Here is a 27,255-nt window from a genome sequence, read left to right on the forward strand (position 1 = left end):
TTAAGTAGGAAACATTTTGCAGGAGAAGAGGTATGATTTAAATAAGGTGGAGAGAAATAACACTAGACTAGAGCATGGCTATGGAGACATTCTGTGATATCCCCTATAGATTTCATTTATACTATTTCATGTGCATATGGAACCTCTCAAGAGATTGACACTCGATTAAGTGCAGCATCAATAGCATAATAATGATATTATGTGAACCGCACTGAGACCTCTGGGTATAGGGCAGTATATAAATTCAATAAATAATAATAACAACAACAACAAGCTGCATTTACCTTTTTCACAGATCCAGGTGCATCAATCTCTGCATATAATGATAATGATAATAATAATAATAATGATGATACAGTAATTTTTTATTTATACCCTGCCCATCTGGCTGGGTTTCCCCAGCCACTCTGGGTGGCTTCCAACAGAAATATTAAAATACAATAATTAAAGCAGTATTTGGAAGCAGTGCTTGACTAGCTTCATGAAAATTGATTGAACAATGTAGGGTTTAGCTTTCCCTTTTGATAAGGTACACTGGAATGCCCCTGGAGTGAGCTTTGCTACCGTACTAATTTCTGGGGCAATAGTGCCATTTAATTCTTTTTGTTAACTGCATTGGAATTAGCATCAGCAGCCCTTCATAGACAAAAGGGGCCTTTCAAGCTATTCGCTCCCCCCCCCTTGGGAACCACCTTTATGCCACCTTGAGTACCATGATGCAAGAAAGGTGGGTTATTAAGATTTTAAAACAAATATATGGCCCTGCCTTTGATGAATGTTTCAGAATTTAGAACTGGATAGAAGTCATAGCCTTGCCTACTAACAGTGATAGGGTAACAAGGACATAGTCAGTTACCTTTTTTCAGCAACTGCACTGGCTGCTTATTGGCATCTGAAATATTTTCAAGGTGCTACCAAGTCTGGGAGGGGGTGCACACCCTCATTATAAACATTCCTCTACTTTTAATGTCAACAAAGGGAATATTACCCATTCATAGTACCAAAAGGATACAAAAGGGTCTTATTCAGGTGGCCAAAGTAGGGCTACAAGAACACAAGGCTTAGTCTTTGAATAAACATATCAGATAAAACAGCATGTAGCACAGGCCATATAAAAGTTATTGACAGATAAACCAGTCATTGCTGCAAGCATGGGTAAATAAAATAAGGTCTTAACCTGCCAGCTAAAATGTAGTACAGGTGAACTTCTCTGGGGAGCAGATTCTGCTACAGAAAAGCCTCTTTCCTTGGTTGTTACCTATCTCACTCACACTTCTGAAATAGTTCAAGAACTTCCATGAATCGTGATCTGTTAAATTCACCATGATTATTTGGGGGTAGGAAATGAATCAGGAACATTCACTGCAATCCCCCCCCCCCCAGTTTTCTGCAAGCAAACAGTGCTTCATGTTTATCATCTTTGTCATCAAAAAATATATATTCTTGCAATTCCTATTCAGTTGTGTTTCAAAATTTGGCACATAATAGATTCAGCACGTAGTGTTAACATCCTTCCATTGCAGCAAAGCTATTTTCTCTAAAGTGACCTAGGTGCAAGAAATGAAGTTGGGGAGGGTAGATATTTTGTAGTTGTTTTTTGGTCACACCAATACTCAGGTTTGAGCATTTTCATCCTTTAATGTTAATATGAAAAGCATCCCTTGTTTCCTATCTATGTTGCTGTGGCAACTTGTGATTAGGTAGCAGCAGTTGATGGGTTTCAGGCTTTATCATTGCCGAATTCAGATGCAACACTTCACCCTGCCAGTTTCTGCAGTGAGCTATGAAATATTCTCCTTCCTGTCCTTCCCACAGACTTTCTCATCACCAAGGCGACGGGTATCTGCCCACACAATTGAGATCTGAGATCAGCAGCTTAAAGTGGGATTGTTCAGATTCTGGCACACACACTCTGAATTCTGAATTATTTGCTGTGGTAGTACTGTGCTGTCTAAATCCTCTTCCTTTTTTATTTTAAAACAATCAGGTTAGTGGTGTAGGGATTAGTGTGCTGGATTGGGACCTGGGATACCAGAGTTCAAATCCACACTCATTTGTGAAGCTCACCAGGGCCAGTCACACTTCTCAGCCTATCTTAGCTCAGGGTTTCTATGAGGATAAAATGGGGAGGTGGGTATGTAGGCCACTTTCAGCTCCCTGGAGAATGAATGGGATATAGAGTAATAATAAATAAAATAATAATAACTTATATTTAGATTTAACAGATACTTATATTGATGTAGCATATGGAAGGCATTGTTTAATCAATTCCAAACCTTAGGAGTTGAATAGCTGTCAGCATGGTGTATTTTAAAAGGCCTTCAGGCAGGATTAGGAAACCTCTGATGCCAAACATGTTTTCAAGAAGCTAGTCTTTTGATTTAAGATTAACTATATAGAGCTTGTACAGACTTCCTTTTGCATCGTGCTTTCCAGGCATATGTCTATGCTCTGTGTCTTGAGTGTTTTTTGTTTGCCCCAGGAAAAACCTGCATTTTACCTCTGAATCGCAGTACATGACAATCCCCTGCTGTTTGCTCCAATTCAGCATTGAAACACTGTTGTACCAGGGAAAGTGCCAGAAAACACACACACACACACACACACACACACACACACACACACACAAAACCGCTTAGATGTGGAACTTTAAAGCCCAAAGGATGTCTGGATGAGCCTATCTCATGCACCTGTCAAATATAGAGGGCTATGGTTCTTGCCTATACCGGGCACCTAGCTTGCAGAAAGCACCAGATAGGCAGTTGATAAGAGAGAAGGTATCAGGGGAAGGAAAGTGGCACTTGAAATGGGGAAAATGGACGACAGAGGGTGCAAAATGATTGTTAAGTTCTTCTTTCTTCTTCTTTGGCAATCACTCATAGCAAAGTAAGATTGTGTTCCATAAACAGTTTTAACAATAAGTCCGTAAGTGACTGTGGAGGCCAATTCTGGATCCACACGTCCTTCCACAGAGGGGACATTGGTTTCCGGGTAGGAGTTGATCATGGTATGGATTTGCCAGGTGTGCCTTCCTCTTGGCACGTTTCTCCCTTGCGTCCTGAGTTCGAGTGTCTTCAAAGCCCATGACATCTTTGGTTACAAACTTGCTAAGCCATGTGCAGAATTTTCATAACATCAATCATCATAGACTTCTCCCACAGTTTAAGATTGTACATGACATGGAAGAGGCAAGAGGAGGCAGATCAAACAGGGAAAGCTTGAGAGAAAGAACAAGGTTTTAGAAGGTTCAGGAGCCTCAGAATTATAATTATGAGAAGAATTGTGTTTAATAGAATAAAGCACAAAATGTTCTTTTTTTTTGCCACAATGAAAAGATTTACAAAAATAAGAATAGAGTGGGTTCCCTAGTTTGTTTGTTTTGCTTTTCTGTTCCTTTGTTTATTTACTTGGTTATGCAACTAGAAGAGTTTCACATTAAAAAATAACAAACCCATTCTTGTTCACATATGGAAAGACTGAAACGATAGCAAAGCTGTTGGCTGTTTCTATCTTTAAGCAAAGCTGTAATCCACTAGAGAGCATAGCATTTGCATCACTTGACTTCTGTAATAAGAGCCAGCGTCCTAATGAAATCCCTGTATAGTTCTGATTTTCTCTAATTACACTGGTGAGTGCAGCATATTATGTGTTTAGTACCCAGATGCTTTCCTAACAGGCTGAAATCAGAGTTTTCTTTCCAGTTTACACAGCAATAAAAGGACTGAAATCAGTGGCTTGTAGAATATTTAATATAGTCATGCTTATGTAAGAACACTAGCACAAATGTAATTCTCATCAAAATCTGAAAGCAGTATCAGTTTTATCTGTTTGAAATTCTGTTGAATGGGTTCTGAATTTACTGATACAAATAGAATGAACAAATATGAAACCATCATTTTAGCTGTGAGTTGTTGGCATTTGTCTGTCTCTGGGGGTGAAGTCAAAGTGCTGCGTTAGAAGCACCAAAGTGACTTCCCTGGTCCATACCGAAGTGACCTACTGTGACTCAGTGGAGGCTGTTGCTTTCACTGTGTGTGCCTGAGACTCCCCTTGTTTTTTGTCTTGGCCCTCTTTTCTGGTTGTTAGGCAAGAGTCTTCCTTGCAGTTGGTAGATCTTGAACCTGTGTCCCAGGAGTGTTTCATATGTTCTGTGTAGCCCCCTATGCAGGTGCTGTGTGGATTTGTACTATTCACTTTTCAAAGTCTGCTGGCCCTACCAGGTAGTGTCTCACTAGGACTCATTGCTCTCCTTATCCTTTTCCCTCCGAGAGAGAGAGAGAGAGAGAGAGAGAGAGAGAGAGAGAGAGAGAGAGAGAGTGCCTCGTACCAATACCACCTGTGTAGCCTGAGATACCTGGTCCATCACAGTCCAGGAAACCCTACAGGTATCAGCACATACGAGGAGTCATTGTTACCAGGCTTTCAACCATTGACCCGGAGTCCTGCACCCCTACCCCCACATAGTGTCATTTGAGGCCTTCTGAAGCTAGATCAAACTAGGGTGTGAATAAATTTGTTAGTCTTTCTGTCAGCATCTGATAGTATTTACCTTGCTTAACTTTTGCTGTAGTCAAGACCAGCAATCCTAGCATCATTCTTCAAATACTTTGCTTTCGTCATCTGACAAGGAAACAGTTGTTGCTCTAATAATTCTCGGCTGTGTTTGGCCCCTGAACAAAATTAAACTTCAGAGAAGCTGCATTGAATTGGTTCTAACAGGCGCTTATTTGACATATCCTGTTTCTGTTTCTTGGATTATTGGAGTTTTTGAATAGCAAAAACATTAAAGGCCTTTCCACATTTCCAATTGTCCTGCACTTTTTAGAATTTGCCTAGGATAAATAGTACTGCTCTGAAAGCTTTCCATTTATATCCCGACACTGTATTGGAACAAATGTAAAACCTGAATAGAAATGTGTTCCCCTTCTGATCTGATCCTTTTTTTTAGCTCCTGAACAGAAAAATGTGCACTTTCCCTTGTGGTGCATTGTGTAGGTGTTCCTCTTTCACCTCCACCCCTTCTGTGCACCTCCGGTTCTCTGTCCCACCATTTTTTAGAATGTGCCTGCCTTTTGTGCTCATCGCATTGCAATCAATTATATGTATTTGCAAGTGAGTGTGAAAGCAGCTTCCCTTTCTAGTGCCAATAGCGGGTGGACCGTTTGGGGCAACGCGGAGCCTGCGGGCACCCAAGCCATCGTGTCTCTCCCAGGAGAGACACATGGCTCGGGCACGCTGCAGGCCCCATAGTGAGTGCGGCCCGCCATTTTGTCACCCCCCTCAGTGGTGACACCGGAAGCACCCCGCCCCCACCACACCCCTTCCTCTGCCCCTGATGTGTGGCTCTGCTGTGATGCAGGGACGGAGAAAAGGGTGGGGAAAAGGAGAAAAGTGGAACAGTGGAGTGGACAGGATATTACATGTTTCAAGGAATTCACAGTTGAAAAGATCGGTGTAAAATGCATCAGTGGGGACCCAAAACCCCAGACTAAACTTGAGGTGAGACAAATCTGTAACGGATAAAACACAAACTTTTGTGAAATGTGGATGGACCCTAAGGCAGGGAAATTGTTGCAATACAAATTTCAGAAGGGTAGCCATGTTTTATGGTAGACTAATGCACTGTGACACAAGCTTTTGTGAGCTAGACCCACTTTGCCACAGGCATGGTCACTTAATTGAGTACTTATGTGTATGTGTACACACACACACATACACACACACACACAGAGATTGAGAGAGAGAGAGAGAGAGAGAGAGAGAGAGAGAGAGAGAGAGAGAGAGAGAGAGAGAGAGAGTGGACTGTGTGTTCAGAAGTAAGGGAGCCAAATGTTATTTCCAAAGTATTGGAAAAAAGAGTGACAGGTAATGCAAGAGATGATAGCAGCAGGTGTATCAGCACCATGCAGACACACACGTATCTAGTCAGTCCTTTTCAGTTTAATGACCTACTTCTCTAATTAGTGCCAGGCTGGTGGTTGGCATAGCCAGATCAACAGGGATAATCAGTGTCTTTGGTGAGCTAGGACTTTTATATATATATATATATAGGCCAACTTCCACTATGTAAAATGTGCTAGTGAATTCTAATCCAGCAGCTTCATGTTGAAATTTTTAACCTTTTTTCCTGGGAGTTTGGTGACTTTGTCTGATACAGAATGTCCTGGAAAACTGAAATGCTTCCTATTAGTTCTCAAGTGTAACCAATCTGCACCTGTATAGGAAGAGTTTTTTTATCTATTTTTATTTTTATCACTTGTTGTTTGCGACCCTGGGCATAAATTTATGTCTGATTTGTATGCCTTTATTGTCTTGCATAAAACATGAATGTTTTGGCTTGTGTAAATGGTAAAGGGGAATTATTGGCAGAGGACAGCATACATCAAGATGTGCATGTGAATAACCTCTTGGTGGAATGGCTGAAATTGTCAGGGCTCTAGATGGTGTTGCTAGAGAAGCAAGGGGAGCAAAGTTGGCACCAGGGTTTGCTTAAAAGCCCCCACCCCACCCCGATGGTTCATTGCTGTAGCTGCTTCATATGGATGGGGTTGTGCGAAAGGACAGGCCTACACTGACCCCAATGAGAAGAAAGGGCCATCTCCCAGGATAGACGGCAGATCTTTGATAACACATTGAAAAGGTTTTTATTTGGAACCTGAAGGTGACACAATTAACCAATATAAAATTGGCACCCCAAGCATTCTTATATAGGGACGCGGGTGGAGCTGTGAGTTAAACTAAAGAGCCTACAGCTTGCCGATCAGAAGGTCGGCAGTTCGAATCCCTGCGACGGGGTGGGCTCCCGTTGCTCGGTCCCTGCTCCTGCCAACCTAGCAGTTCGAAAGCACATCAAAGTGTAAGTAGATAAATAGGTACCGCTCCGGCGGGAAGGTAAATGGCGTTTCCATGTGCTGCTCTGGTTTGCCAGAAGCGGCTTTGTCATGCTGGCCACATGACCTGGAAGCTATACGCCGGCTCCCTCAGCCAATAACGCGAGATGAGTGCCGCAACCCCAGAGTCGGTCACGACTGGACCTAATGATCAGGGGTCCCTTTACCTTTACCTTTAAGCATTCTTATATACTGCAAAAGAATGGAATGCCTGGAATCCTTTTCTCTATTGAAGGCTTTTCTTTGATACCTATATGTAATATAAATCAGGAAATTTGAAATGAGATGGAAGTACACTGGGCTCTTAATAGAATAGCAAAGTTGCTTTCAGGCTTTAGAGTTCATTTGTTTTACAGATAACGCTGAGAGCCGCAGGTGATTTTTTCCAGCATATAAGAACTGTGATCTGCTTCACATGACACAGTAAGACAAACTATGGCTTTCCAGGATTGCACAAATGTGCAAACTCCCAGAGTGAAGACTCACAGCCACTTTGCTCCTCCATGGCTTTTATAGTTAATGAGGAGCAAACTTAAATCACAAGCCCTGGTTCAGACCACATGCTAAGTCAAATCTTTCCCACTGGTTTCACAAGAGGGACATGATAATAATTTTGTACGGTTAGGAATTGTGTGAATATAGTGAATAGAGAGACATGGGGTTGGATCCGGGCTTAGGCTGAATTTCTCTAACCCGATTTACTTAGGAGTAAGTAAAAGCTCCAAATTCTGTTTGGACTTGACCAAAAGGTGCTTTTTTATTTTTTTTATTTTATTGAATTCATATACTGCCCTATGCCCAGAGATCTCAGGGCGGTTCACAGAACTAAATCTAAATATAAAACCACAAAATATATAATCAAAATAAAAGCAACAACCCAATACTGCCCCCCCTTTATGGCTAAACAGCCATGGTCTGTCCACCATAATTGGTATTTTAACTTATTGATTAATCAAAATTAAAAGGGGGAAATTAGATTATTGTAACCACAATCTACAGTAACCTAATTTTTTGTTAATTAGATACAAACCCTACCTTATCAGGGAGGGCAGCTTGTGGGTAGACTCTATGTATATATGAGCTCCCATATCTGTTGAAATTACAGTCATATTCATGTGGGTGGATAGATAGATGCATCTTATATACGTATATGAATGTATGTGTGCTTCTAGAATGTACTTAGTGTTCCTTTAAATTTTTACATAAGTGTGCGAACTCAACCAGGCATAGGACTCATCAAGAATGAAGATTTTTTAAACATTCAAGTTGATTTTAATTAGAACAATCATACAAACATACTGGATATGCTGCTAAAGGTGTAAACATAAACAAGACTTCAATTTTCAGTATCATTTTTTTATTACAGAAATTAATAGGTGTGTGTGTTTTTTAAACTAAAACACAAACATGTTGAGGTTAGATTTTTCAGTCTAAATCAATATTTCCCATTTTCATAGTAATTTTTGTAATGCATATTAAATAGGAAAGTCCTAGTTTATAATTAGATTAAAAATAAATATATGTTGCTTATCATTTTTGTTTAGTTTGATTTTATAATTACTGTCACCATTTTAATTTTAATGGAAAAATCTAGAACTGCATCCTGCTAATTTTCTTTCTTTCATCAGAGACCGAGACTTCTAAAGTCTAATACCAGAATAAGTACTATGGGTTTTTTTCTTGCGCATGTATGCATGCAAATAAAAAAAGAGCACTGTGGAGCTAACATCATATGAAAATCTTGCCATATATGCTTTCTTTCTTTATCAAGATTGCATGATTGTATTACTAATGCAATTCTAATATGATATAGTAATAACAGCCCATCACAGTTCTTTCACCATATTGTATCACTGCTTTATCGTATTAGGCTAAAGCACTGCGAGAGTTGATAGAACCTCCCCATGCCAACTCGGATCCACTTCTCTTGGCACTGAACCGATTGGACTCAGAGATTGATAAACTATTGGTTAGAGAATTTAGATCGGAGAGAATTGGCACGACGGAGACTCATCTTCAGCCTCTTGCAAGCAACCTCTAATGTCCTGCATTCAGAAAGCCAATCAATTCTTCTTGAATAACTGATGTTTTTAAGAAAGAACTGACTTTAAAACATAGACAACCAAATGCCTGGGTAAGGGGCCTCCAGGAAAGTCTTACAAAGGGCAAACCTGTTGCCAGATCTATTGCTTTTATTTTGAAGAATGCATCCTTTCTACAGAGGGATTAGGCACAATATCAGACCCAGGCTACATGGAATACAGTTGCAGAAAATACTGCCCATCAACTTGGGAGAAACAGAAGGGGGAAAGGGTGATGGCAGGGGAAGGGCTATGATGATACTCAGGTGTGTTCTGCAGTCTTCAAGGAAGGAAAGAGGGATCAGCTGTGGTAACTATAAAATCATATTTTGAAAATGAACTTCAGTTACTTCCATTCATCCAAAGTGGCAAAAGCTAATACCATTCTTAGTGTATTTCACATTAGTGAAGGAAGATAACTTGCTGTATAATACTCATTCAATGTATTCTATCAAGTCCAAGTGTGCACAGACTGTTGCAAGACCTAAAGCCGAATTCTAACTGTGTTTACTTAGGAACAAATCCTATTGATTTCAGTGGGATTTAGGCTCAAACTACACATGATGGTAGCAGAACCATTTGTTTAAATCCACATCTCTACCAAAAATGTCCACAAAGGATGGGAACAGATCCCTTTTTTAAAGCAAAGGTTGTATGCCTTTGGGGACTGGTAACTCTTTCCTCCATGCACTGTATCTTCCTGCAGTTTGCATCCCAGGACATTTTGTTCTAAGCTGAGCTCCAATTCCAGAAGTGAGGTCAATGTGAAGAAGAAAAATGCCTGGGGAGGAGAGGCTTTAAGGTGGTTATTAGCAGTGTACATGTGGAAGGTTCCGTTGGCCTAAAAATCACATCCCCACTCCACACTTAATATGTGATTGAAGCAGACCTAGGTTTAAATACTGTCATGTGTAGCTTAATCCTTGTTTTCAAGTAAGTGTTTTTAGGATTGCAACAGAGTTTGTTAAGCAGTTTATAATCTGATGGTGCACAAATACTGATTTTATGACAGTGAATATAATGCCTCACTTTGGTGTGTTTCAAACTGCAGATAGAAATCTTCAATTTGTCCTTACCTTCTAGGATTTAAATGTGAGTGATGTTGCCTTGCAGCATAGACATAAGGTATTCTCTGTAAATCCTTCAGGATCCCTAGGAGGCAGTTTGGAGGGGCCAAGATTTTGATGGAATGTCTCCCTAAGTAGATTCAGATATTGTCTATCATTATGTTTTGGGTCTCCTATGGATCATTTTTTGCCTGTATCTCTGTGATTGGATGTGGATTTTCTTTCTATTTTTGGCTAAGGGTGTACTGTAATGTCAATGCTAAATTCTTGATATTTCATACTAATTATGGAGAGAGAATTTTAAGATGTATTTTGAAATGTTTTATTTCTGTCAGGTCCATGTATGGTATTGCATTATGTTAATACCAATAAAATATATAGAGTTATTTATATACAAATGCATATATTTCCCTTTTTATAAAGGTGTTGCAATTTTTTTTCAAAAAGGAAATAATACACAGCAACTGCTTAACAGCAGTAAGAAAACTCTAGAAGCTTTAATATGCTTGAATAGTAATAATAAACCCTGTATACTGTAGGCAGACCAGTAGAAAATGCATGTAATTTTTAAACAAGGTTGTTTGACCTGGCATAGGTCTGTCAAGATTTGACTATAAATTCAGCTTCCACTATTTTTATGTTCTTGTTTTATCAAAATATGTTGATTATTTGCTGATGTTTAGAAAGTAAAACAATAATCTTTGGACACAATTCATTCAAATATAATCACTTTAGTCCTGCTGATTAAATAAGGGAGTTAAGTGCAGGCCTAAATCCCATTGAAATCAATGGGGTTTGAAGTGCTTAATTTTGACTGGATTTAGCTGTTTATGGGCTGTTGTGTCGGTTGACTAAAGATACAATCTCCCTGCGTTTTTTAAATTAATCATATGTTCTAAGAAATTTACTGTAATTCACTGCTGTTTTGATGCTCAGCAAAAGCAGCCTTCAGTTTTTTATATAGGGTCTCTTTTTTAGGGTTAATAAGCTACTGCTTAGTGCATAAAGATTTGCAAGCCGGAAGATTTATCACTCAAGCCTAGCTGGATTGGCTTGAAACCTTTACAGTTTATCATTAAATTCTGTAATTAGACAGAAATGAAATGTTTTAGAAATGAATCAGGGAGCTAAAAGCTGAGATTAGAATTTAAAGTATCTTCCATTATCAGTTTTCAGTGATGGCTCATATGTAACACTTCGCCTAAGGCTGAAAGGAGCTGATATTCTGGCACCATTGTGCATTCAAATTTCAGCATGGACATTTCTGTCCCAAAATAGTGTATTGAATGACCATTTCCAATTGGCAGGGATACTCATGGCAGCAGTTAGCTGTCCAAGACATTAATTGCACATATCTTTGTAAAGCTTCTCTGTACTACGGTACTAAAAATAAAGTTTGTAAAATTCCAGTTATTTTTTTCTTAATGCAAACATGGTTTTTTTAACAAATGAAAAAAAGAGGTGAATTGCTTTCTACTTTCTTACTCGGAGACAGATATTTCAGTTGTTCTGCTTTGCCGTTTTTTCTTAAGGCCTTTTCCTGTGATGAACCTGGACATTCACCGAATGATTCAGAATGGGCATACAGTGGTACCTCTACTTACGAATTTAATGCGTTCCGTACGCACATTCGTAAGTTGAAAAAAATTGTAAGTTCCATAGGAATGCATTGGGAGAAAAAAATTGTAAGTCGAAGCAACCCTATCTAAAAATTCGTAAGTAGAAAAAATCCTATCTAAACCGCATCCAAGATGGCGGATGGAGCTCCGTTCGTAAGTAGAAACATTTGTAAGTAGAGTTTTTCGTAAGTAGAGGTACCACTGTGTTTCCTTCTTGCTTTCTCATCCCATTTCTGATGTTACAAACTCAAGTTATAAGTATGCTGAGGATTTTTTTTTTTTTGCAAGGGTTATACCTCACTATGAAAAGCAACAGGAAGGGCTATACACACAATATATCCAACATATCACTCAAGTTATTCCTATGGAAATAACCCACTAAACTCATTGATGCAAAGCAGCATGCGGCACATTTGGTTTCATTGTAAAGCAATGAAGTTGGTTGGTTATCAGTAGCTACTGCCCTCAGTAAAAGTGTGCCCTGCCTCTAAACACAGATGCAAAATTCAAAACTACATGGAAGAGCACCGTGCTGCATTGATTACTTTCAGATGGGACATCTATCTGCCATAAAGTAAGAAACCTAACCACCATACTGGTAGTCCTGGAAGCAGAACTGGGCCTGTTTTGGCACTTGGACAAGGACTGTGTGGTGCTTAGCAATTTAACCCCTCTATAGAGTTCACAAAGATATTGCAATATTGGGCTATTCTGTGTAGAAGTACGTAGAGTGCACATTTGTTGGCTTCTGTACAGGGTGCTTTCATGGTTAAATCTATGTATTATAGTTGCCATGGTGATACAACTATTGCTGTGGATCACATCTGATCCATGAACAGAAGGAGATTCTGTTCACAGAAAGAGAATTGCGCTCATGTTGAAAAGGCCCATACCGTGAGCGCAAGCTTTCTGTGATTACAGAATGAAACGCTACAATCAAAACTGGTACATATATTACATTTGTGATATGAGTAAAGATTGTGTGCTGAGCGTATCTGTACTGTATTCATAGCTGAATACTTGTCCTAAAAGCCTTGGCAGACAAGTGTTACTTAAATTTGACTTGTGACTAATGTAACTAAGACCAGCCAACTCCACCATTTGTCATTTAACCTTTAGTACAGCCTCATATACAATAACCACATTTCACGCCACAGATATTTTGCTAAAAGAACAATCATTATGTGTCACTTGTTGGCTTTTCCAGAAGAACAGGATTATCCCCTTCAAAACTGATTTCCCATAAGGTGAAACAAAAAACGAAACAAAGCCCCAACATATTAATTGCTTGCCGTGGTTCTGATTCTGTCAGCATTAAGTATCAGAGTACGTAGTATTGTATTACCTGATACCTGAAATAATGAAAACTAAAAACTAATCTGCCATCGAAATGTGGTAGTGATTTTTTAAAAATTACTTGAGTTCTTTTCCCTATGACTAACTGCTTTGTTCACCACCGAAAAATACATGAAATAAACAAGCTGATCTATTTGTTGTATGGTGCTTAAACCAAATGAGTTAGGATAGGTTTATTAATGTTTGCCATTGCACATACATTATTTTGAAGCAATTTGTGTTCTGCTAATTTTCTGTTGATTTTATTTTTTATTATTTTTCTCTTTTCTTTGTACTTTGTCAATAGCTACCTCTTATGACCTTCAGGTAAGAAGCTTGCTTAGTTGTTTCTTTCCTTTGAAATGATGAAGGCTCAGTGTAGTGTCAATCAGACTGTGCTTCTCCATACTGAAAGCCTTTTATTATGCTTTAAAATGGTTGTTAAGTAGGTCTTACCTCAAACCATTCAACCAATTGCACATGACATAATCTGAATTAAGGTAGCTTAAGGGACAGTTGTTCTGAAATGCAATAACTTACAATCTGATAAGCAAATATTATTCATTGCATCTTTCATCTTTTCTTCCTGAAATTGGATATATTATATATTCTTTATTATTTAATTCAAAATCATTCAAGAAACTAAAATTCAAGACCCAAACTGTATTGTGAAAGTTCCAGTTTTAAGACATGTTGGGATGGAGCAAGCCCATTGGATACTGATTTCCACTTAGCAATTATTCCAGCATCCTCATAAATGGGAAAAGAACTAAAGGTCAGGGGTTTTTTTTGGGTGGTGGTGGTAATTTTTCTAGAGACGATTAATTATAATTGCAGTTCCTAAAACCCCTATCACTGAAGGTGGAAAGGGGTAAAGTGAGGTATAAGATATGAGGGATAGTTGGAAAGAGAAAAGAAGTTTGGCAATGGCTATTTACCTGGTGCAAGGGTGGGTGGCTGTTGCGACCCAGCACAGCCGCTCCGATGCCCTTTTGAGCCTTGTCATTGCTGCCCAGCTGTTGGAGCTCCCCCCAGCTGCCATGGAGCATCACAGATTCCCGCCTGACCCTTTTTTAAATTCAGCCAATCCGTGGCAGCTTGGGGGAGTGTGGGTCTTTGGGAGTGGACCTGGAGACTGCAGTTTTCACTCAGTTCCATTCCCCAGGCATTAAAGCCGGCTGGCGCTGCACTCTGAAGATGAGTCAGCCAGAATTAGCATGTATAAAGAACCCTGTGGTGGAGCAGAGGGAAGTGAGAAAGTATGACAGGACACAGAAAAAAATAAGTGAGCAACACAGGGTGCAGAGAATCCTGTCAGACAGAAGAGGCAACTATGATGTGATAGACAACATGTGTTATGGAGTGTAGAGAGAGAGGAGGGAGTTTGTGCTGTGATGTAAAAAAAAAAAAAAAGGATAGTTAACGCGAAGGGGACTTTGGGGATTCTGAGAAAAAAAGAAAGTAGAAGATATACAATATGAAACACAGAGAAAGGGGGTGTTAACTGATAAGGAAAAGGTTAAGTTAAAATTGTAGCATAAATGTGTTAAAGTCCCTAACTCTGGAGTCAGCCCTCTTGAGTTAATAAAAATAAAAAGCTACCTTCGGTTCTGACCCCTGGTATTTGGCATTTGTGTTTAGTAATACTCCCATTTAGCTCAATCCGCTGGGAATGTAGAGTAACACATAAATAACAGAATACGTAAGTGGAATCATATACTAGCCCAACCCCCGCAAAGCGGGGGTCTCAGCTAAAGCATCCATGACAGATGGCCATCCAACCTCTGTTTAAAAAACTCCAAGGAAGGAGAGTCCACCACATCTTTTGGGAGTCTGTTGTACTGCTGAACAGCTCTTACTGTCAGAATATTTTTTCGAATGTTTAGTCGGAATCTTCTTTCTTGCAACTTAAAGGTGAAGGTAAAGGGGCCCCTGACCATCAGGTCCAGTCGTGTCCGACTCTGGGGTTGTGGCACTCATCCAACTTACCTTATTTTATTTTCATATTATGCCATCCTTGCTATCATTTGCAATACAGCTATTGGGGAAGGATTTTTTTTTAAAAAAACTGCTAGAAAAGAGAGTTGGGGTTATATCTCAGAGTATTTCCTATCTAAAACAAGTTATTTCTTTTTCTTTCCCAAGTTTCAACCATTTATTTTCCACATGACAGATTTTACAAATGCTTAGCGCAAAATACTGAAGACTTTAGCCAAAAGTTAAAACATGCATTGCAGTTCCTGAGTTTAATTCTTGTCATGTTCAAACATGACCAAAACTCTAGGAACGGAGCCAAGCTTTACATGTGGGGCAGCCTCAGTTTTTCTTTGGATCAAATGGGGCAACATAAACAAGCTATATGAAAAGAGGTGTTAAAGAAGGCACAATCCACTTGCTGCAACTGGTGTCATCAGTGGTCCATACTATGTTCTTCTGTGGTGTCTGTAAATAATATAAAGCACAGAGTAATACTCCTCTGATGATCATTCCATCGATCAGGCTGGAGATAGCAATATTTGAGGATGGAAAAAACTAACAAAGCTAGAAGAAAGATAAAACATGTAGGGCTAATTTTATGCCAATTCTTCCCCACTCCTTCAGTCTTTTGTGATCAGTATCCTTGTCAATCAAATCCACAATACGTCACAAACACTTTCAATTGGATCCAGAATTCGATGCACAAGCAAAGAGCTCCTCCAGACCATCTTGTTTATTAATCCTGATTTGCTTGTGCAAAGCACAGACGGTTGGTTAGACTGTGTCCAGTTATTATTGAGCATTTCTTCTGATTTGTTTGTGGGGAGGTTATACGAAAAAAAATTTGTCTTCATTTGCTTGTGGGGTGTTTATATGTCTTTCCATTAATCAGTTGTACATCCCATACTTTTCAATGCATTTCTCTGTCACTTTCCTAACTGCAAAAAGTGTTGTTTTTTAAGTGTGGATGGGTTGCTGCAGGGGAAAAAGTGCTCTAATCTACTTCAACTGCACAAACTTACATATCTCACTTTGTACTTCAGTCCTTCCCACAAAATACTGACAATCTGCAGTTACCCAAATTTATAAAGATTGTTGTCTTCTTGTCTAGGTCTTGGCTAAAAAGAAACCAACCCTGACATAGAAGATTAGGATAATTTAACATTTATATATTGCATTCACATACATTGTCTCAGTGATTCATGCAAGATCTCTGAAAGGTAGGCCAGTATTAATATCCCCATACTGCACCTGAAGGTTTGAAGCTAAGAAAATAGTAGCTTAGGGCCATCATAGGAGTTCATGGTTAAGATTTGAATCAGGAACTTATCAGCTCACATCTTTAGGCACTTCCCTACATCAAAATTTTGAATGCAAACCAATTCAGTTTCCATTGCATTTTTAGGGGAGCACTCCTAAATTATAAAAATGTAGCCACGGCATATATATGATCCCAAGCTGTGAGATGTCATTAACTGTAACTCTCTAAACACATTGAATTGTGGTGGTGGTATGTTTTTGAGGCATTTGGTTATGAATCCTGTCAAATCAAAGCAGAAAGACATTTTTGCCTGCCTGATTTCAGTAATTTGTACATTTAAAAAACAAAAAAAAACTGCCGGTATATTGTATTTGTGCAGACTAGAAAGCAATTCTTGACTTACCGTAGATATTTTATTGGAGCATTTTCTGTTTGGAGCAGACACTCTTTCTGGAGCAGTGTGTGTGCACTGATATGTATATGGAGCTCCAGTGGCTCATATATTTCAATTTAAAAGATTTTTTGTGACAGGAGCTCTGTGTGCTCATTGAAGCCTGGTGCCCTCAAAGAGTACAGGATGAAAGTTCTGCAGTGTAATGCTATGTGTGTTTACTTGGAGGTAAACTGAGTTTGGTGGAACTTTCCCCCAAGTAAGAGTGTTTAGGAATGCAGACTTCATAGATTAGTCCTCTTTTTGCAAAGCACAATGGAAGGATTCTTTAGACAGCCTCTCTTCCCTCATGGTTTGAATTTTGAGCTGGTTATAATATATATATATATGTAGATTCATTTCAGCAAGCAACATTCCTGTTTCAACATGTAACAGGGCAATGGGTGTGCCCTTGGAAGTGCACAATACAGTTCTCATCACCTGACTTTATACAGTTTTCCGCACGATATAGATGATTGACTTTCAATCTGTATTTGATCTTAATGTGACAAATTAATTCGGAAGCTGTATATTGAATGTCACATGATTATCTTTTTATATGTACCTGTGCTGGGAATTTGTAACTTCCCACAGCTTCCCATATTATATATGTATATGTATAGTATAGATATATATGTATGGGGGGATATATGCATACACATATATAAATATCTGCATGTTGCAAAATACATATATGCATGTGTAAGGACTGCTCAATCCACACATTTCATACCTTTTCTGTAAGGAAATAGTTTCAGTAAAACTTTGCCACATTTGAATAGTTAAACTTCTTAAGCCTTGTCATGGAATTTAAAAAGAAACTGATTTAGACTGTTTCTCTCCCCCCCCCCCAAACTATGCAGTTAATTTTCTCTGTGTCTTACAGCTGAAACTATAGAAGAAAAGCCTGCAGATTCCCTGCAAGATTTGTATCGGTCCTTGGAACTAGCTAGCTTGTCACCTTTAGGAGACCAGCAAATTTCTACAAAGATGGAGTACAAGAGGTTTTTTATTAAAAGATGCAGTGATCCGGTAGTCAATGAAAAATTGCACCAGTTGCGAATTCTGAAAAGCACTTTAAAGGTGAGTTAATTAGGGGGTCAGCAAATTTCCAAAAGTGTTGAGACTATCCTGCATAGAACTCAAGGGATAATATAGCACATATTTAAATACAGAGGGACACTGGGAAATGCTGTACACAAAAGAGGTTCAAAGAAAGAAAGAAAACTTTAGTTTCTCAACAACAACAAATGCATTTGCCTCAGTTCCCGTTTTAATGAAGAGTTAATCTGCTTCTGGTCCATTCTGTGGTAAATAAAGACATGACCCATAAGCCTGGTGATGTCACAGATATTTAGATACTATCATATTGCTTTGTGTAATTCAAAATATGAAATAATTTTGCCCAGCTTTCAAGATTTCTCATAGGAGTACAGAATTTTTTATGTATCCAGGTACCATGCTCTGAGAAATCCCTTTTTGCCAATAAATAGTAAATAATGTAATGATAAATAGATTCCTCAGACACCAGAAAGAAATCCCTTATGTTCCTTAGCATCTCTTTCTGTTGATATGACAGAGATCCTCTTTCTGTTCTGTTGCTTGTCATTTTCTATACCCCACCCCCTGATTTCCCCCCTCGCTTTCCCCCCTTTTATTCTTGGCTTGTTTCCATCACAGCTACATATGCACCACTTTAGAAATCTTTCTTGGGGAAGTTCCAAAATCTCAAACCACCACTAATTCAGAGCAAACATTCAAATTAGTCAAAACACCAAACAGAGTGGTTTTCAGATTTGATTTTTTTTTTTAAGGGAACTTCCCGGTGGTCTTAAAATGAAGCTATTAGGGTACCGGTATTTATCTAAAAATGGCATCACAAAGTACAATGGTATGTCAGATATGTACTTTAAAAGCTACCGGCACAAGATGAAGGGTGGTTTGTTCCTCGTTCTGAACAGATCTTTTTGTTTTCTCCCAGGCCAGAGAAGAAGAAGTAGCCATCATAGATAAAATTCTGGATAATCCAGATTTGACATCTAAAGACTTTCAAGACTGGAAACAAATGTACCTTGACCTGTTTCTGGATAGTTCTCAGAACAACCCTTCAGAGGACCTTGTAAATGACTCTGATGAAGTTGATGCTCTTCTAGACTCTTTAGCGCACACACATTCCTATATTGAAACACATGTATAAGAGAAAATGATTTTGCCTCTTTGTGGCACTTCAGACCTTTATCAAGTACACTGAGTAGCTTTTATATCAGGAGATCTATTTTATTGTTTATGATATGAGTAAAGTAAAAATTCCATTGTCATTGTGCGAATAAATACTTAGATACTTTTTACGCTGCTGATGCTCAGTTTATGATTTTGTTTATGTTTACAAACACTGGCTACGATCCAAAGAAGGAATATGCACTCGGACAGAATCCGGCACATTTTGTTTGATATTTTAACTACTTTTAAACCGAAGAGAAACACATGTTACTTTCCTTGGATCGTGGCCATTGTCTTTAAGGATTAAAATATATATATTTTAATGAGTATATATTTTGGAGGATTACATTGATTTATCAAGTGAAAAGATGGCACAAGAACAGTGTTTTATTACTGATTGTCAAAAATGTTTCCTATTTTAATAGTATCTTAACTGTTGTAATGAGCTACACTTTCAAAATACAGCTTTTGTTTTAGCCAGTGTAGGAATTAAAACTTTTATATTTGGTGGAATATTTTAGGTATTTTTAAAAAATGAAAAAAGTATAATGCTGTGATTAGGATTGTGTTTTAAAAAAACAGTCAGGGAATAAGAGGGGTAAACTGGACTTTCATAAGCCTAGATTCTATATTAAACAGTCAAAGTTTCGTTTTTCCAGTCTTTTGAGGTATGGTTAACAGACAATCTATAGCACAGATTTCATTTGAGGCTAAAGGGCTCTCTTTGTTTCAGTTATGGCAGAGACCTGACTGGATATTATTACTGCCCTTTGTTGGTATCTTCTGACTCTTTTTCAGAAAAAAAAAATTGTACTGTTAGCCAAAAGTTTCCATCCAGTGATTTTTTTTTTGTTTAAGTCAAACTTTAAAAAGTTTCAAATATGCCAGGTTGCATAGGTGGGTGTGCATAGGTGGGTGGGTCAAATCTCTTTTCTAATCTGCTAGAGAAAACTATCAGTATAGCCCACAGTTGAGCACATTATCAAAATACATAAATTTCCATACACAATTAATGTGGTTTTCAGTTTCCGTAATAGGCTGCTTTCCCACAGAACACAAAAACATGCCATAGTGCTCCGTGAAAAGGCCACATGACCTTGAGCAAAGAATTGGGATCATACCTGCCTCCATCACTTCTCCTTCTCCTGTAAGCCAGAGGCGGACTTCTGACAAGTTTACTTCCACTTTTAAAGAATCTTGGCTTATAGTTATGTTCAAACCATATATCCTGATTTAAAACAAACTCTGGCCAGTTTCCTAATAGGCCAGCTTCAAACAATGCATTATGAAGCCAGAGTTTGTTTTAAACTAGGATCCCTGGTTTCAACATAACTATAAGCCTAGATTCTTTAAAAATGAAACCATTCTTGCCAGAAGTCATCTTTCCATCAGGAGGATTGGGGGTGGGGGGTGGAATACATATGCCTGACATCAAGCTCATTGAAGCTTCTCCGCACAGCAATAAACTATGGCTTAGCATTATACGCAAATTCAGTCATACAATATTCCCAGAAATAATTATAAATAGGCTTTGAGCAGAAAGAAGGCTCAATGGGATATTCCTCTATCCAAAACAAGATCCATATTAATACAGAATCATTTGCATGCCATGTGAAGCTGATTATTATGTTAGCACAAGTGGCATGACTGTAACCAGTGGCACTTTAACATTTCTTCTCATTCATGCATTCCTCAGAATCCATACAATGTTTCTCCCAAACTATTGCACTCCTATTTATTTTCCATTGTCATCCCATTGTCTGATTTGCAGGTAATCCTTTGAGTTTCCAGTGCAAGAGGTCCAGTGCAGGCCTTTCCAGATGTGAAACAACTTAGTGCCCTCGCGATGTGGAGGTGTGGCTTGTGATGTGCATGGCGATCGTATGTTATCCCACCCTTCTGTCTCTTCACCATTACCATTTTTGGGGGGAAATGCCATCCTTTGCTATGGAGCTCCTGCAGTTGAAAAGGTAGCGAATCTGGCTTGGGAAATTGGGGTGAAATGGACACAGGCTTTTTCCATTTTATCTTTTTCTTTTGGAGTGCACAGATGAAGGGAGTGGTAGCATTATCAATTTCCCCATTCAATATAAATGCATACACACCTATAGTCTGCATTCTTGAGCAAGCACTAGAATGCATATACCTTCTTGTGTTTTTGAGGGAGGGAGGAGATGACATTGACAAGCTGCTTGTCTAGTTCAGTTCATTTTGCATTCTCTCTCGGAGCATATGCGAGCAAGGGTGGGGAGATGAAGGTCAGCAGCAGGAGCTGATCTAAACTCTTGGTAATAGGAAATAACTTTCCCTCTCCTTGGAATATCAGGGGAGGTGGTGAGGGAGAGGCTGCTGCTTACAGCTGCTTACAGTGGCCACTTGAAGTTTCCGAGGCAGCGGTAGCAGCACTGGACACTCCAGTGTTGGGAATGGGATGGGTGAAGTTTCTGCAGCTCATAGCTAAACCATCTGAGAGCTACATATTGCCTGATTCACCTTCAGTCAGACTCGCCCTTGAATGACATTAGCAAAAATCTTTGTTTTGTGCTGATGATGTTTGGGAGATGCTAGGAAGCAAAGTTCACTCCTCACGCCTCTAGAAGAATGTTCGGTACCTTCGTGTCACGAGACTCCTGTATTGCAGGGGGATTGGCTGCACTTTACATGCATGCCACAAAATTGGTCTGGTGATGCCCCATAAAGCCAGCTTCCCAATAAGCAAAAATACTACAGAAGTTGCAGCATTAATGATTAAACCCATCTGTGCCTGGCTAGAGATGCCCTCTATCTATCAGCACCTTAATTTTTGCCAAGACAAAAGAAAAAGCCATTGTGGCTTCTTAATGCTTTTCTGCAGATGGGAGCAGTTGAGAGATGAGCTGATAAACCCCCAAATGGGATACATCTTTTAAAACCATTCTTTCTTATAAATTGTACTCTCTCAGCTAGCTTCCAGCTATAGCCTGTTCAATGCAGTGAATGTACTTATAAACATTTGAGAGCACAATTATTTTCTGCTCTTGGGACTAAAAGAAGGATCAAAGGATTTCTTGTTTCATTTCAGCTGCATTTTGGATTCCAAGCGTCTTGCAAACTTTGCACAACTGTACAGGAGAGTGGCCTTTTACAGCTAATTTTACGTAAATCTGTATTCAATTAAGACTGAATGGCAATTCATGCATTATGATTTGTATGAATTTACAGGTCCGGTCAACTATTTATATCATCTATAAGCATCTCTTTGTATAAACAATTTATTTGACTGCATGATTTGTTTGTTACAACTTGTGATATTTTGTATATTTCTCACATAAAAAATGCTTGAACAACAATCATGATAATTGTTCCTAATGTTGATTTTTTACTCCTGCTGTGTTCCCCCTCTACATTTTATGAATTTACAATGTACATCATGTGATATTTCTAGACATAACCATAGCCTTATGGTCAAAATCAACCTGCAACAGGATCACTTAATAGTTTAATAAGGACTCCTGCATTGTACCAGAATTGCATAGTATCTTGCATAGAAATAGGAAATGGCCATAGCTCAGTGGTAAAGCACATGCTTTACATCTGAAAGGTGCCAGGTTTAATCCCTAGCATCTCTGGGTAGGGTTGAGGATGTCCTCTATCTCAAACTCTGGAAATCTGCTTGCAGCTGACCCTGGACTAGATAGAGTCTGACTCTAAACCAGGGGTAGTCAACCTTTTTATACCTACCGCCCACTAATGCATCTTTCTGGATGGTAAAATTTCCTTACCGCCCACCAGTGCTCGATGGAAGGAGGATTCAGCTTGTGCCGTAGAACCCCCCTGCCACCCACCTAGAATCCTGAAACGCCCAATAGTGGGCAGTAGGGACCAGGTTGACAACCCCTGCTCTAAACCATCTCCCGATGTTCCTAATTATTTAATCTGTAGCTTCATAAGATTCTTGTAGATTGTGGATTACATAATACTGTACAGCTTTGTTGTAAATTGCAGGCAAAAATTTATCTGGGTAGAAAGGTGAAAGTGGACCTTTACATCACATGTTTCTCCTACATAGAAAGTCCTTCCTTCATTGATAAAGTATGAAGGTTGTATCTAGTAGATACATATGCTAATGTTTGTATTTAGTTTTTGTTTGTTTGTTTGTTTGTTTTTAGTTCAGTGTACAGCTGTGAAGCTGGGGCTACTCAAGGCCTTCCAGTAAACAATCTGAAAGGTGTGACCAATCATAGCTGCTTTCACACACAGGCTAAAATTCACACGTGTGTGATCGTCTGATACTGTTGCTCTTGTTTTATTGATTGAATTATCCAGCCACACTGTCTCACAGTATCCACAGCATGGACCACAGCATAAAATACAATAGAAGCACAATCAAAAACAGCATAATGATCACAAACCAAGAACCTAAAACTCAAAATAGAAAAAAGAATATGTATTGCAACAGATAATATTAGACGTTCCTGGAATTTTTTGAAATGTCTGTACTATTTTCCTAAAGTTACAAAAATATATTGATGAGTTACATGTTTCTTCCTACACTGAAGCATCTCTGTGGAAGAAAAGGATTACAAATGCAGTAGAGCTAGGAGTCTTTTCAATTTATACAAGGAACTGGTGGGTTTATGGGAAATTGAGGATCCCCAGAGACTTTGGAATGAGTGCCCCTCCTTGACCCAGTTGGCTGTGCAACACTGGTACAGAGTGAGACCATGCCAACAAATTCTTAGGATTGGCCTATAGGGCATCTTATACAACTGAATCCTGTTGCTATGTAACAGTAATACTGCCTGCATGTTATCTTGCTGTAGACAGTGTTTGTGACTTCGTTCCAAGCATAAAATTCAGCTTCATCTTGTAAGACTGTCTGGCATGAAATAGTGCCATCGTTTTTTTTCCATTGTGCTGCCTTCTTTGTACATTAGACTGAGAAGTGCTTCTGTGCATCTTCAGTGCTTTCAGACTAAAGGGATATGCTATAAAATAAATTGTGTTTGAAAGTGAATATTTTAAATTATAAAGTTAAGTTACAGTCAGATTTCACACTCTGAAATCAAATACCATATCTGCAAGTATGTGAATAAGGCATGACTTAAAACTACTAAACCCCATGCTACCCTGGCAGTAATGCAGAAAGCGGCTGCTGATGCCTTTTTGAAGTCAAAGCAGAAAATTCCTTTACCTCTTCAAACAGAAATGCATCGTGTACAATATACCCATGGGCAGCTTTTAGAAGTGTGCTAAAGCACAGAGTCATTCAGCAACTAGAAACAAACATCTTCATCCCATTCATGGTCCTAAAGGGCACAGAGTACAGGGTGTTATTTCTCGAAAACAAGATACAATTGTTTCATGGTCCACTCAACCTTATAATAGTTAGACCAGCTGCTTACTCTTTGCCTTAGTTTAGAACAACTGTGTCAAAATTTCACCAATTAAAATGGGAAGCAGGACAGAGATTTAAGGAGTGCAAAGTTTTGCTTGCTTTTTTGTGCAATTTGCAGTGCTTTCCCCCATTCTGAAGCTTTGGCACGACTAAAAAAAATGAACTGGGATCATGTAGGCAATACAATAACATCATGCAATTATGCAGCCTCTAATTTCTGTATCAAATGAATACCTGCTTCAAACATAAAGTGAAGGTGTGAAGAAAGAGGCATATAAATTGATTCTTCCATTCTATTTTTTAAATATGCCTCTTTCTTCACACATTCACTTTATGTTCTGCAAATCAGGTATTAATTCCCAGTTATTACTGAAAACAAAACAGTTGTGTATGTACAGCTCTTATTGGCAACAAATTCTTAGTCTTTGTGTGTTTATGCTTTGAAATACAAAATTCAAGCCCATTTACTGATTCACAATATTATCTCTTAATATAGAATGGGACAACATTTTTAATATTTAGACATTCTGGAGATGTTACAGAATTGTCCTTCCAAATCATTTTCTGGTGAGTTGTTACCTAAACAGTTAGTCTCTTTTGTTGTTGAATGTCTTTAGCATCTAGTAATTCTGAAAGCTCTAGCACGGCACACTGCAGTCCATACCAAGGCAACGAAGCTTTGCATATTTCTTCCCAACAGTCATTGTCTATATCATAGCCCACCACATCCTGAGTTGGAATCTCCTGGGAATCTTGCCACTTCTTCCCCCCAATGAGAAGGGCAGTTTCCTCCACTACTGCCAAACCATAACTAAATCGATCATAGACCAATGGCCTTAGACGAGTCCATTGATTTTGGTCAGGATCGTATTTTTCAATTTCAGAGAATGGTTCATAAAGGCCTAAAAATGTAAAGATGCAATCTCTTATGGTGGCCATCTGATGCCCAAACCGGGCAATGCTCATGGGGGCTTGCTTCTTCCATTGCCCTTCTAGTGTACTCAAAGAGTACAAATCCTTACTTGTGTTCCTTTGATTCGTGCATTTGCCACCTGATATATAAATGTTATTCTTGCAAACAGTGCCAGCATGACCATGCATTTTGCATGGCAAATCTCGAACTTTTGTCCATGTGTCTCTGCTAATGTTGTAGGCTTCGACAGATGAATGTAATGATCCATCCTCACCTTGACCGCCAATTGCAATAATGGTATTTTCTAGGATGCAACAAGAAAAGTGGCATCTTTTTTCTAGCATCCTGTTGATTTGTATCCACTTGTTAAATCTGGGATCATAGCGATGGACTTTGTTTGTCACTGTTAAAGTGGGACTTTTCGTTTCACTTTGCAAATCTTCTATTTCTCCACCTAACACATACAGAAAGTTTCCAACTGTACACACACAGTGATTTTGTAGTCGATCCTGCACCTGTGTTAAAATCTGCCATTTGTGATTGTAAACATCAAAAGCCACCACATCCCTGCTGGGCCCTTCATGTTGAATCATACCTCCAAGCAGGATAATCCGCGTCTTCTGGTTTCTCAGTGTGCTGTGCCTATCCTGTAGGATAGGTTGCCTAAAGACGAATGAGTGGTAGTTTATTGCTTTTATGATTAAGCATTTTATGGGGCCTGTTAGAGGCACTTCTGATTGAGTGTAGACTTTTCTCAGATTTTCCACAGGAATAAGACCATACCGTATGTGTTCCAATAAGCTAGTTGTATGTGTCAGCCTCAATTTATCATACTTCAGCCACTTCAGCAATAGATCTAGCAAATAAGATTCTTTCACCATAGGCAGATCTGAACATTCAACTACTGCCTTCAAAGATCTGAAATTCAGTTCCAGCAGTTCTGCAAAATCAAGGTCTAGGAGTTTCCAGAAATTAAAAATGAGATACTTTTCTATGGCTGACGAAGCATCTGGAAGATAGAATCTTGCAGCAACATTGGCAGAAAAGCAGCAGTTCTCTAGGGTAAGATTGTTAGCTAAATATTGGCTGCACAAGACAATTGCCTCAGGCACTTGCAGGTAGGTAGCGGCTTCCAAAGTGTCTTCTAGGCTGGCAAAAGACAAAGGCAACCAAGAAGTATAAATGAAATCCAGAACGTGTTGCAAACCAGCGGCTGAGATGACTTGCAGGTGAATGGTGGCAGCCTTTGATTCTTTGGTATAACTCTTGAACATGGCCCTGAAGTAATCACTGGAGCAGGCCAGCAAAGACTTGTGAGCAGGGAACTCATTTTCTTTCACCTTCAACAAAATGTCACACAACAAGCCTTCACGGCGGAGGGTTTGGTACTGAGACAACACAGAACCACAATGTCCTTTGCAGTAGGACAGAAAGTAACTCATTGTGCAGAACAAATGCTCTAAAGGCTTTTTGTCAGTGAAAAGAAGGGAAGACACTGCAGCTGTGAATTAACTCAACTGGATGAGGAAGCACTTGAAGAGCAACCATCAGCTCTGCTCCTTCAACTTAATGGAGCCTTCTTAATTTCACATCCCTTTCCAGTTTAGCATCCTGCTAGTACACATTGTCTCCTGCATTCATTCATTCATAAAGCTGAATTCAGTAACATCCTCCAGACATTTCTCTCACCTCTGTTTCCGGCACAGGAGATGGTCCACAGGAGATGAGAGCACTTGCTTGGCCAGCATCAGGTGACGATTTGTGCCAGCTCAGATGTCTCCTGTGGCTTTTCTTTCTCTTTAAGCTGATTAAATAGACCTTCTGTGGCGGCTGGTGCATCACGAATGGAAGGAGGAGGGCTGAACTTTGCTGCAGCTTTTGCTCGAGCTGTGTATTTCACTCTTAGACAAGTTTAGCTCTTATTCCCCCAGGGCCAACAAGCCACGTATGGTGATTTCTCTTCGTAGGAAGTTTCAGCTGAAAATCAAATCAGCACCTACAGATTAGAGTGTTAGGATTTTGTGGACACACAGACCTTTAGCCTGGGAGCAGAAAGACGAGCAAAATATGAGGATTAGTCAGTGG

General features: G+C 39.1%; 2 protein-coding genes across 9 annotated transcripts in view; one reads left to right on the top strand and one right to left on the bottom strand.

Moving 5' to 3' along the window:
* CNKSR2 (connector enhancer of kinase suppressor of Ras 2) overlaps positions 1-22,209 on the top strand; it is a 146,723-nt gene extending 124,514 nt beyond the window's left edge. For 3 of the 8 annotated variants that reach the window (XM_088668696.1, XM_088668692.1, XM_035115480.3), the window contains 3 exons: positions 17,547-17,743; positions 18,642-20,850; positions 21,942-22,209. In XM_088668696.1, coding sequence (XP_088524822.1) covers positions 17,547-17,743; positions 18,642-18,857 — 413 coding nt within the window. In that variant the 3' untranslated portion in view covers positions 18,858-20,850; positions 21,942-22,209. Of the gene's footprint in view, positions 1-8,760; positions 11,448-17,546; positions 17,744-18,641 lie in introns of those variants that run through there. The other 5 variants (XM_035115478.3, XM_088668694.1, XM_088668695.1 and 2 more) reach the window with 5 other exon arrangements.
* Positions 22,210-24,688: 2,479 nt separating this feature from the next.
* KLHL34 (kelch like family member 34) lies at positions 24,689-26,866 on the bottom strand. Its single transcript, XM_035115477.3, has one exon. The coding sequence runs from the start codon at positions 26,610-26,612 to the stop codon at positions 24,837-24,839; it is 1,776 nt and encodes a 591-aa protein (XP_034971368.1). The 5' UTR covers positions 26,613-26,866; the 3' UTR covers positions 24,689-24,836.
* Between the last annotated feature and the right edge of the window lie 389 nt (positions 26,867-27,255).

Source organism: Zootoca vivipara, chromosome 4, assembly GCF_965207765.1.
Source record: "Zootoca vivipara chromosome 4, rZooViv2.hap1.1, whole genome shotgun sequence".
NCBI classification, from domain to species: domain Eukaryota; kingdom Metazoa; phylum Chordata; class Lepidosauria; order Squamata; family Lacertidae; genus Zootoca; species Zootoca vivipara.

Coding starts and splice junctions, on each gene's coding strand:
- KLHL34 (XM_035115477.3), bottom strand. CDS start 26,612: ATGAGTTACTTTCTGTCCTACTGCAAAGGACATTGTGGTTCTGTGTTG.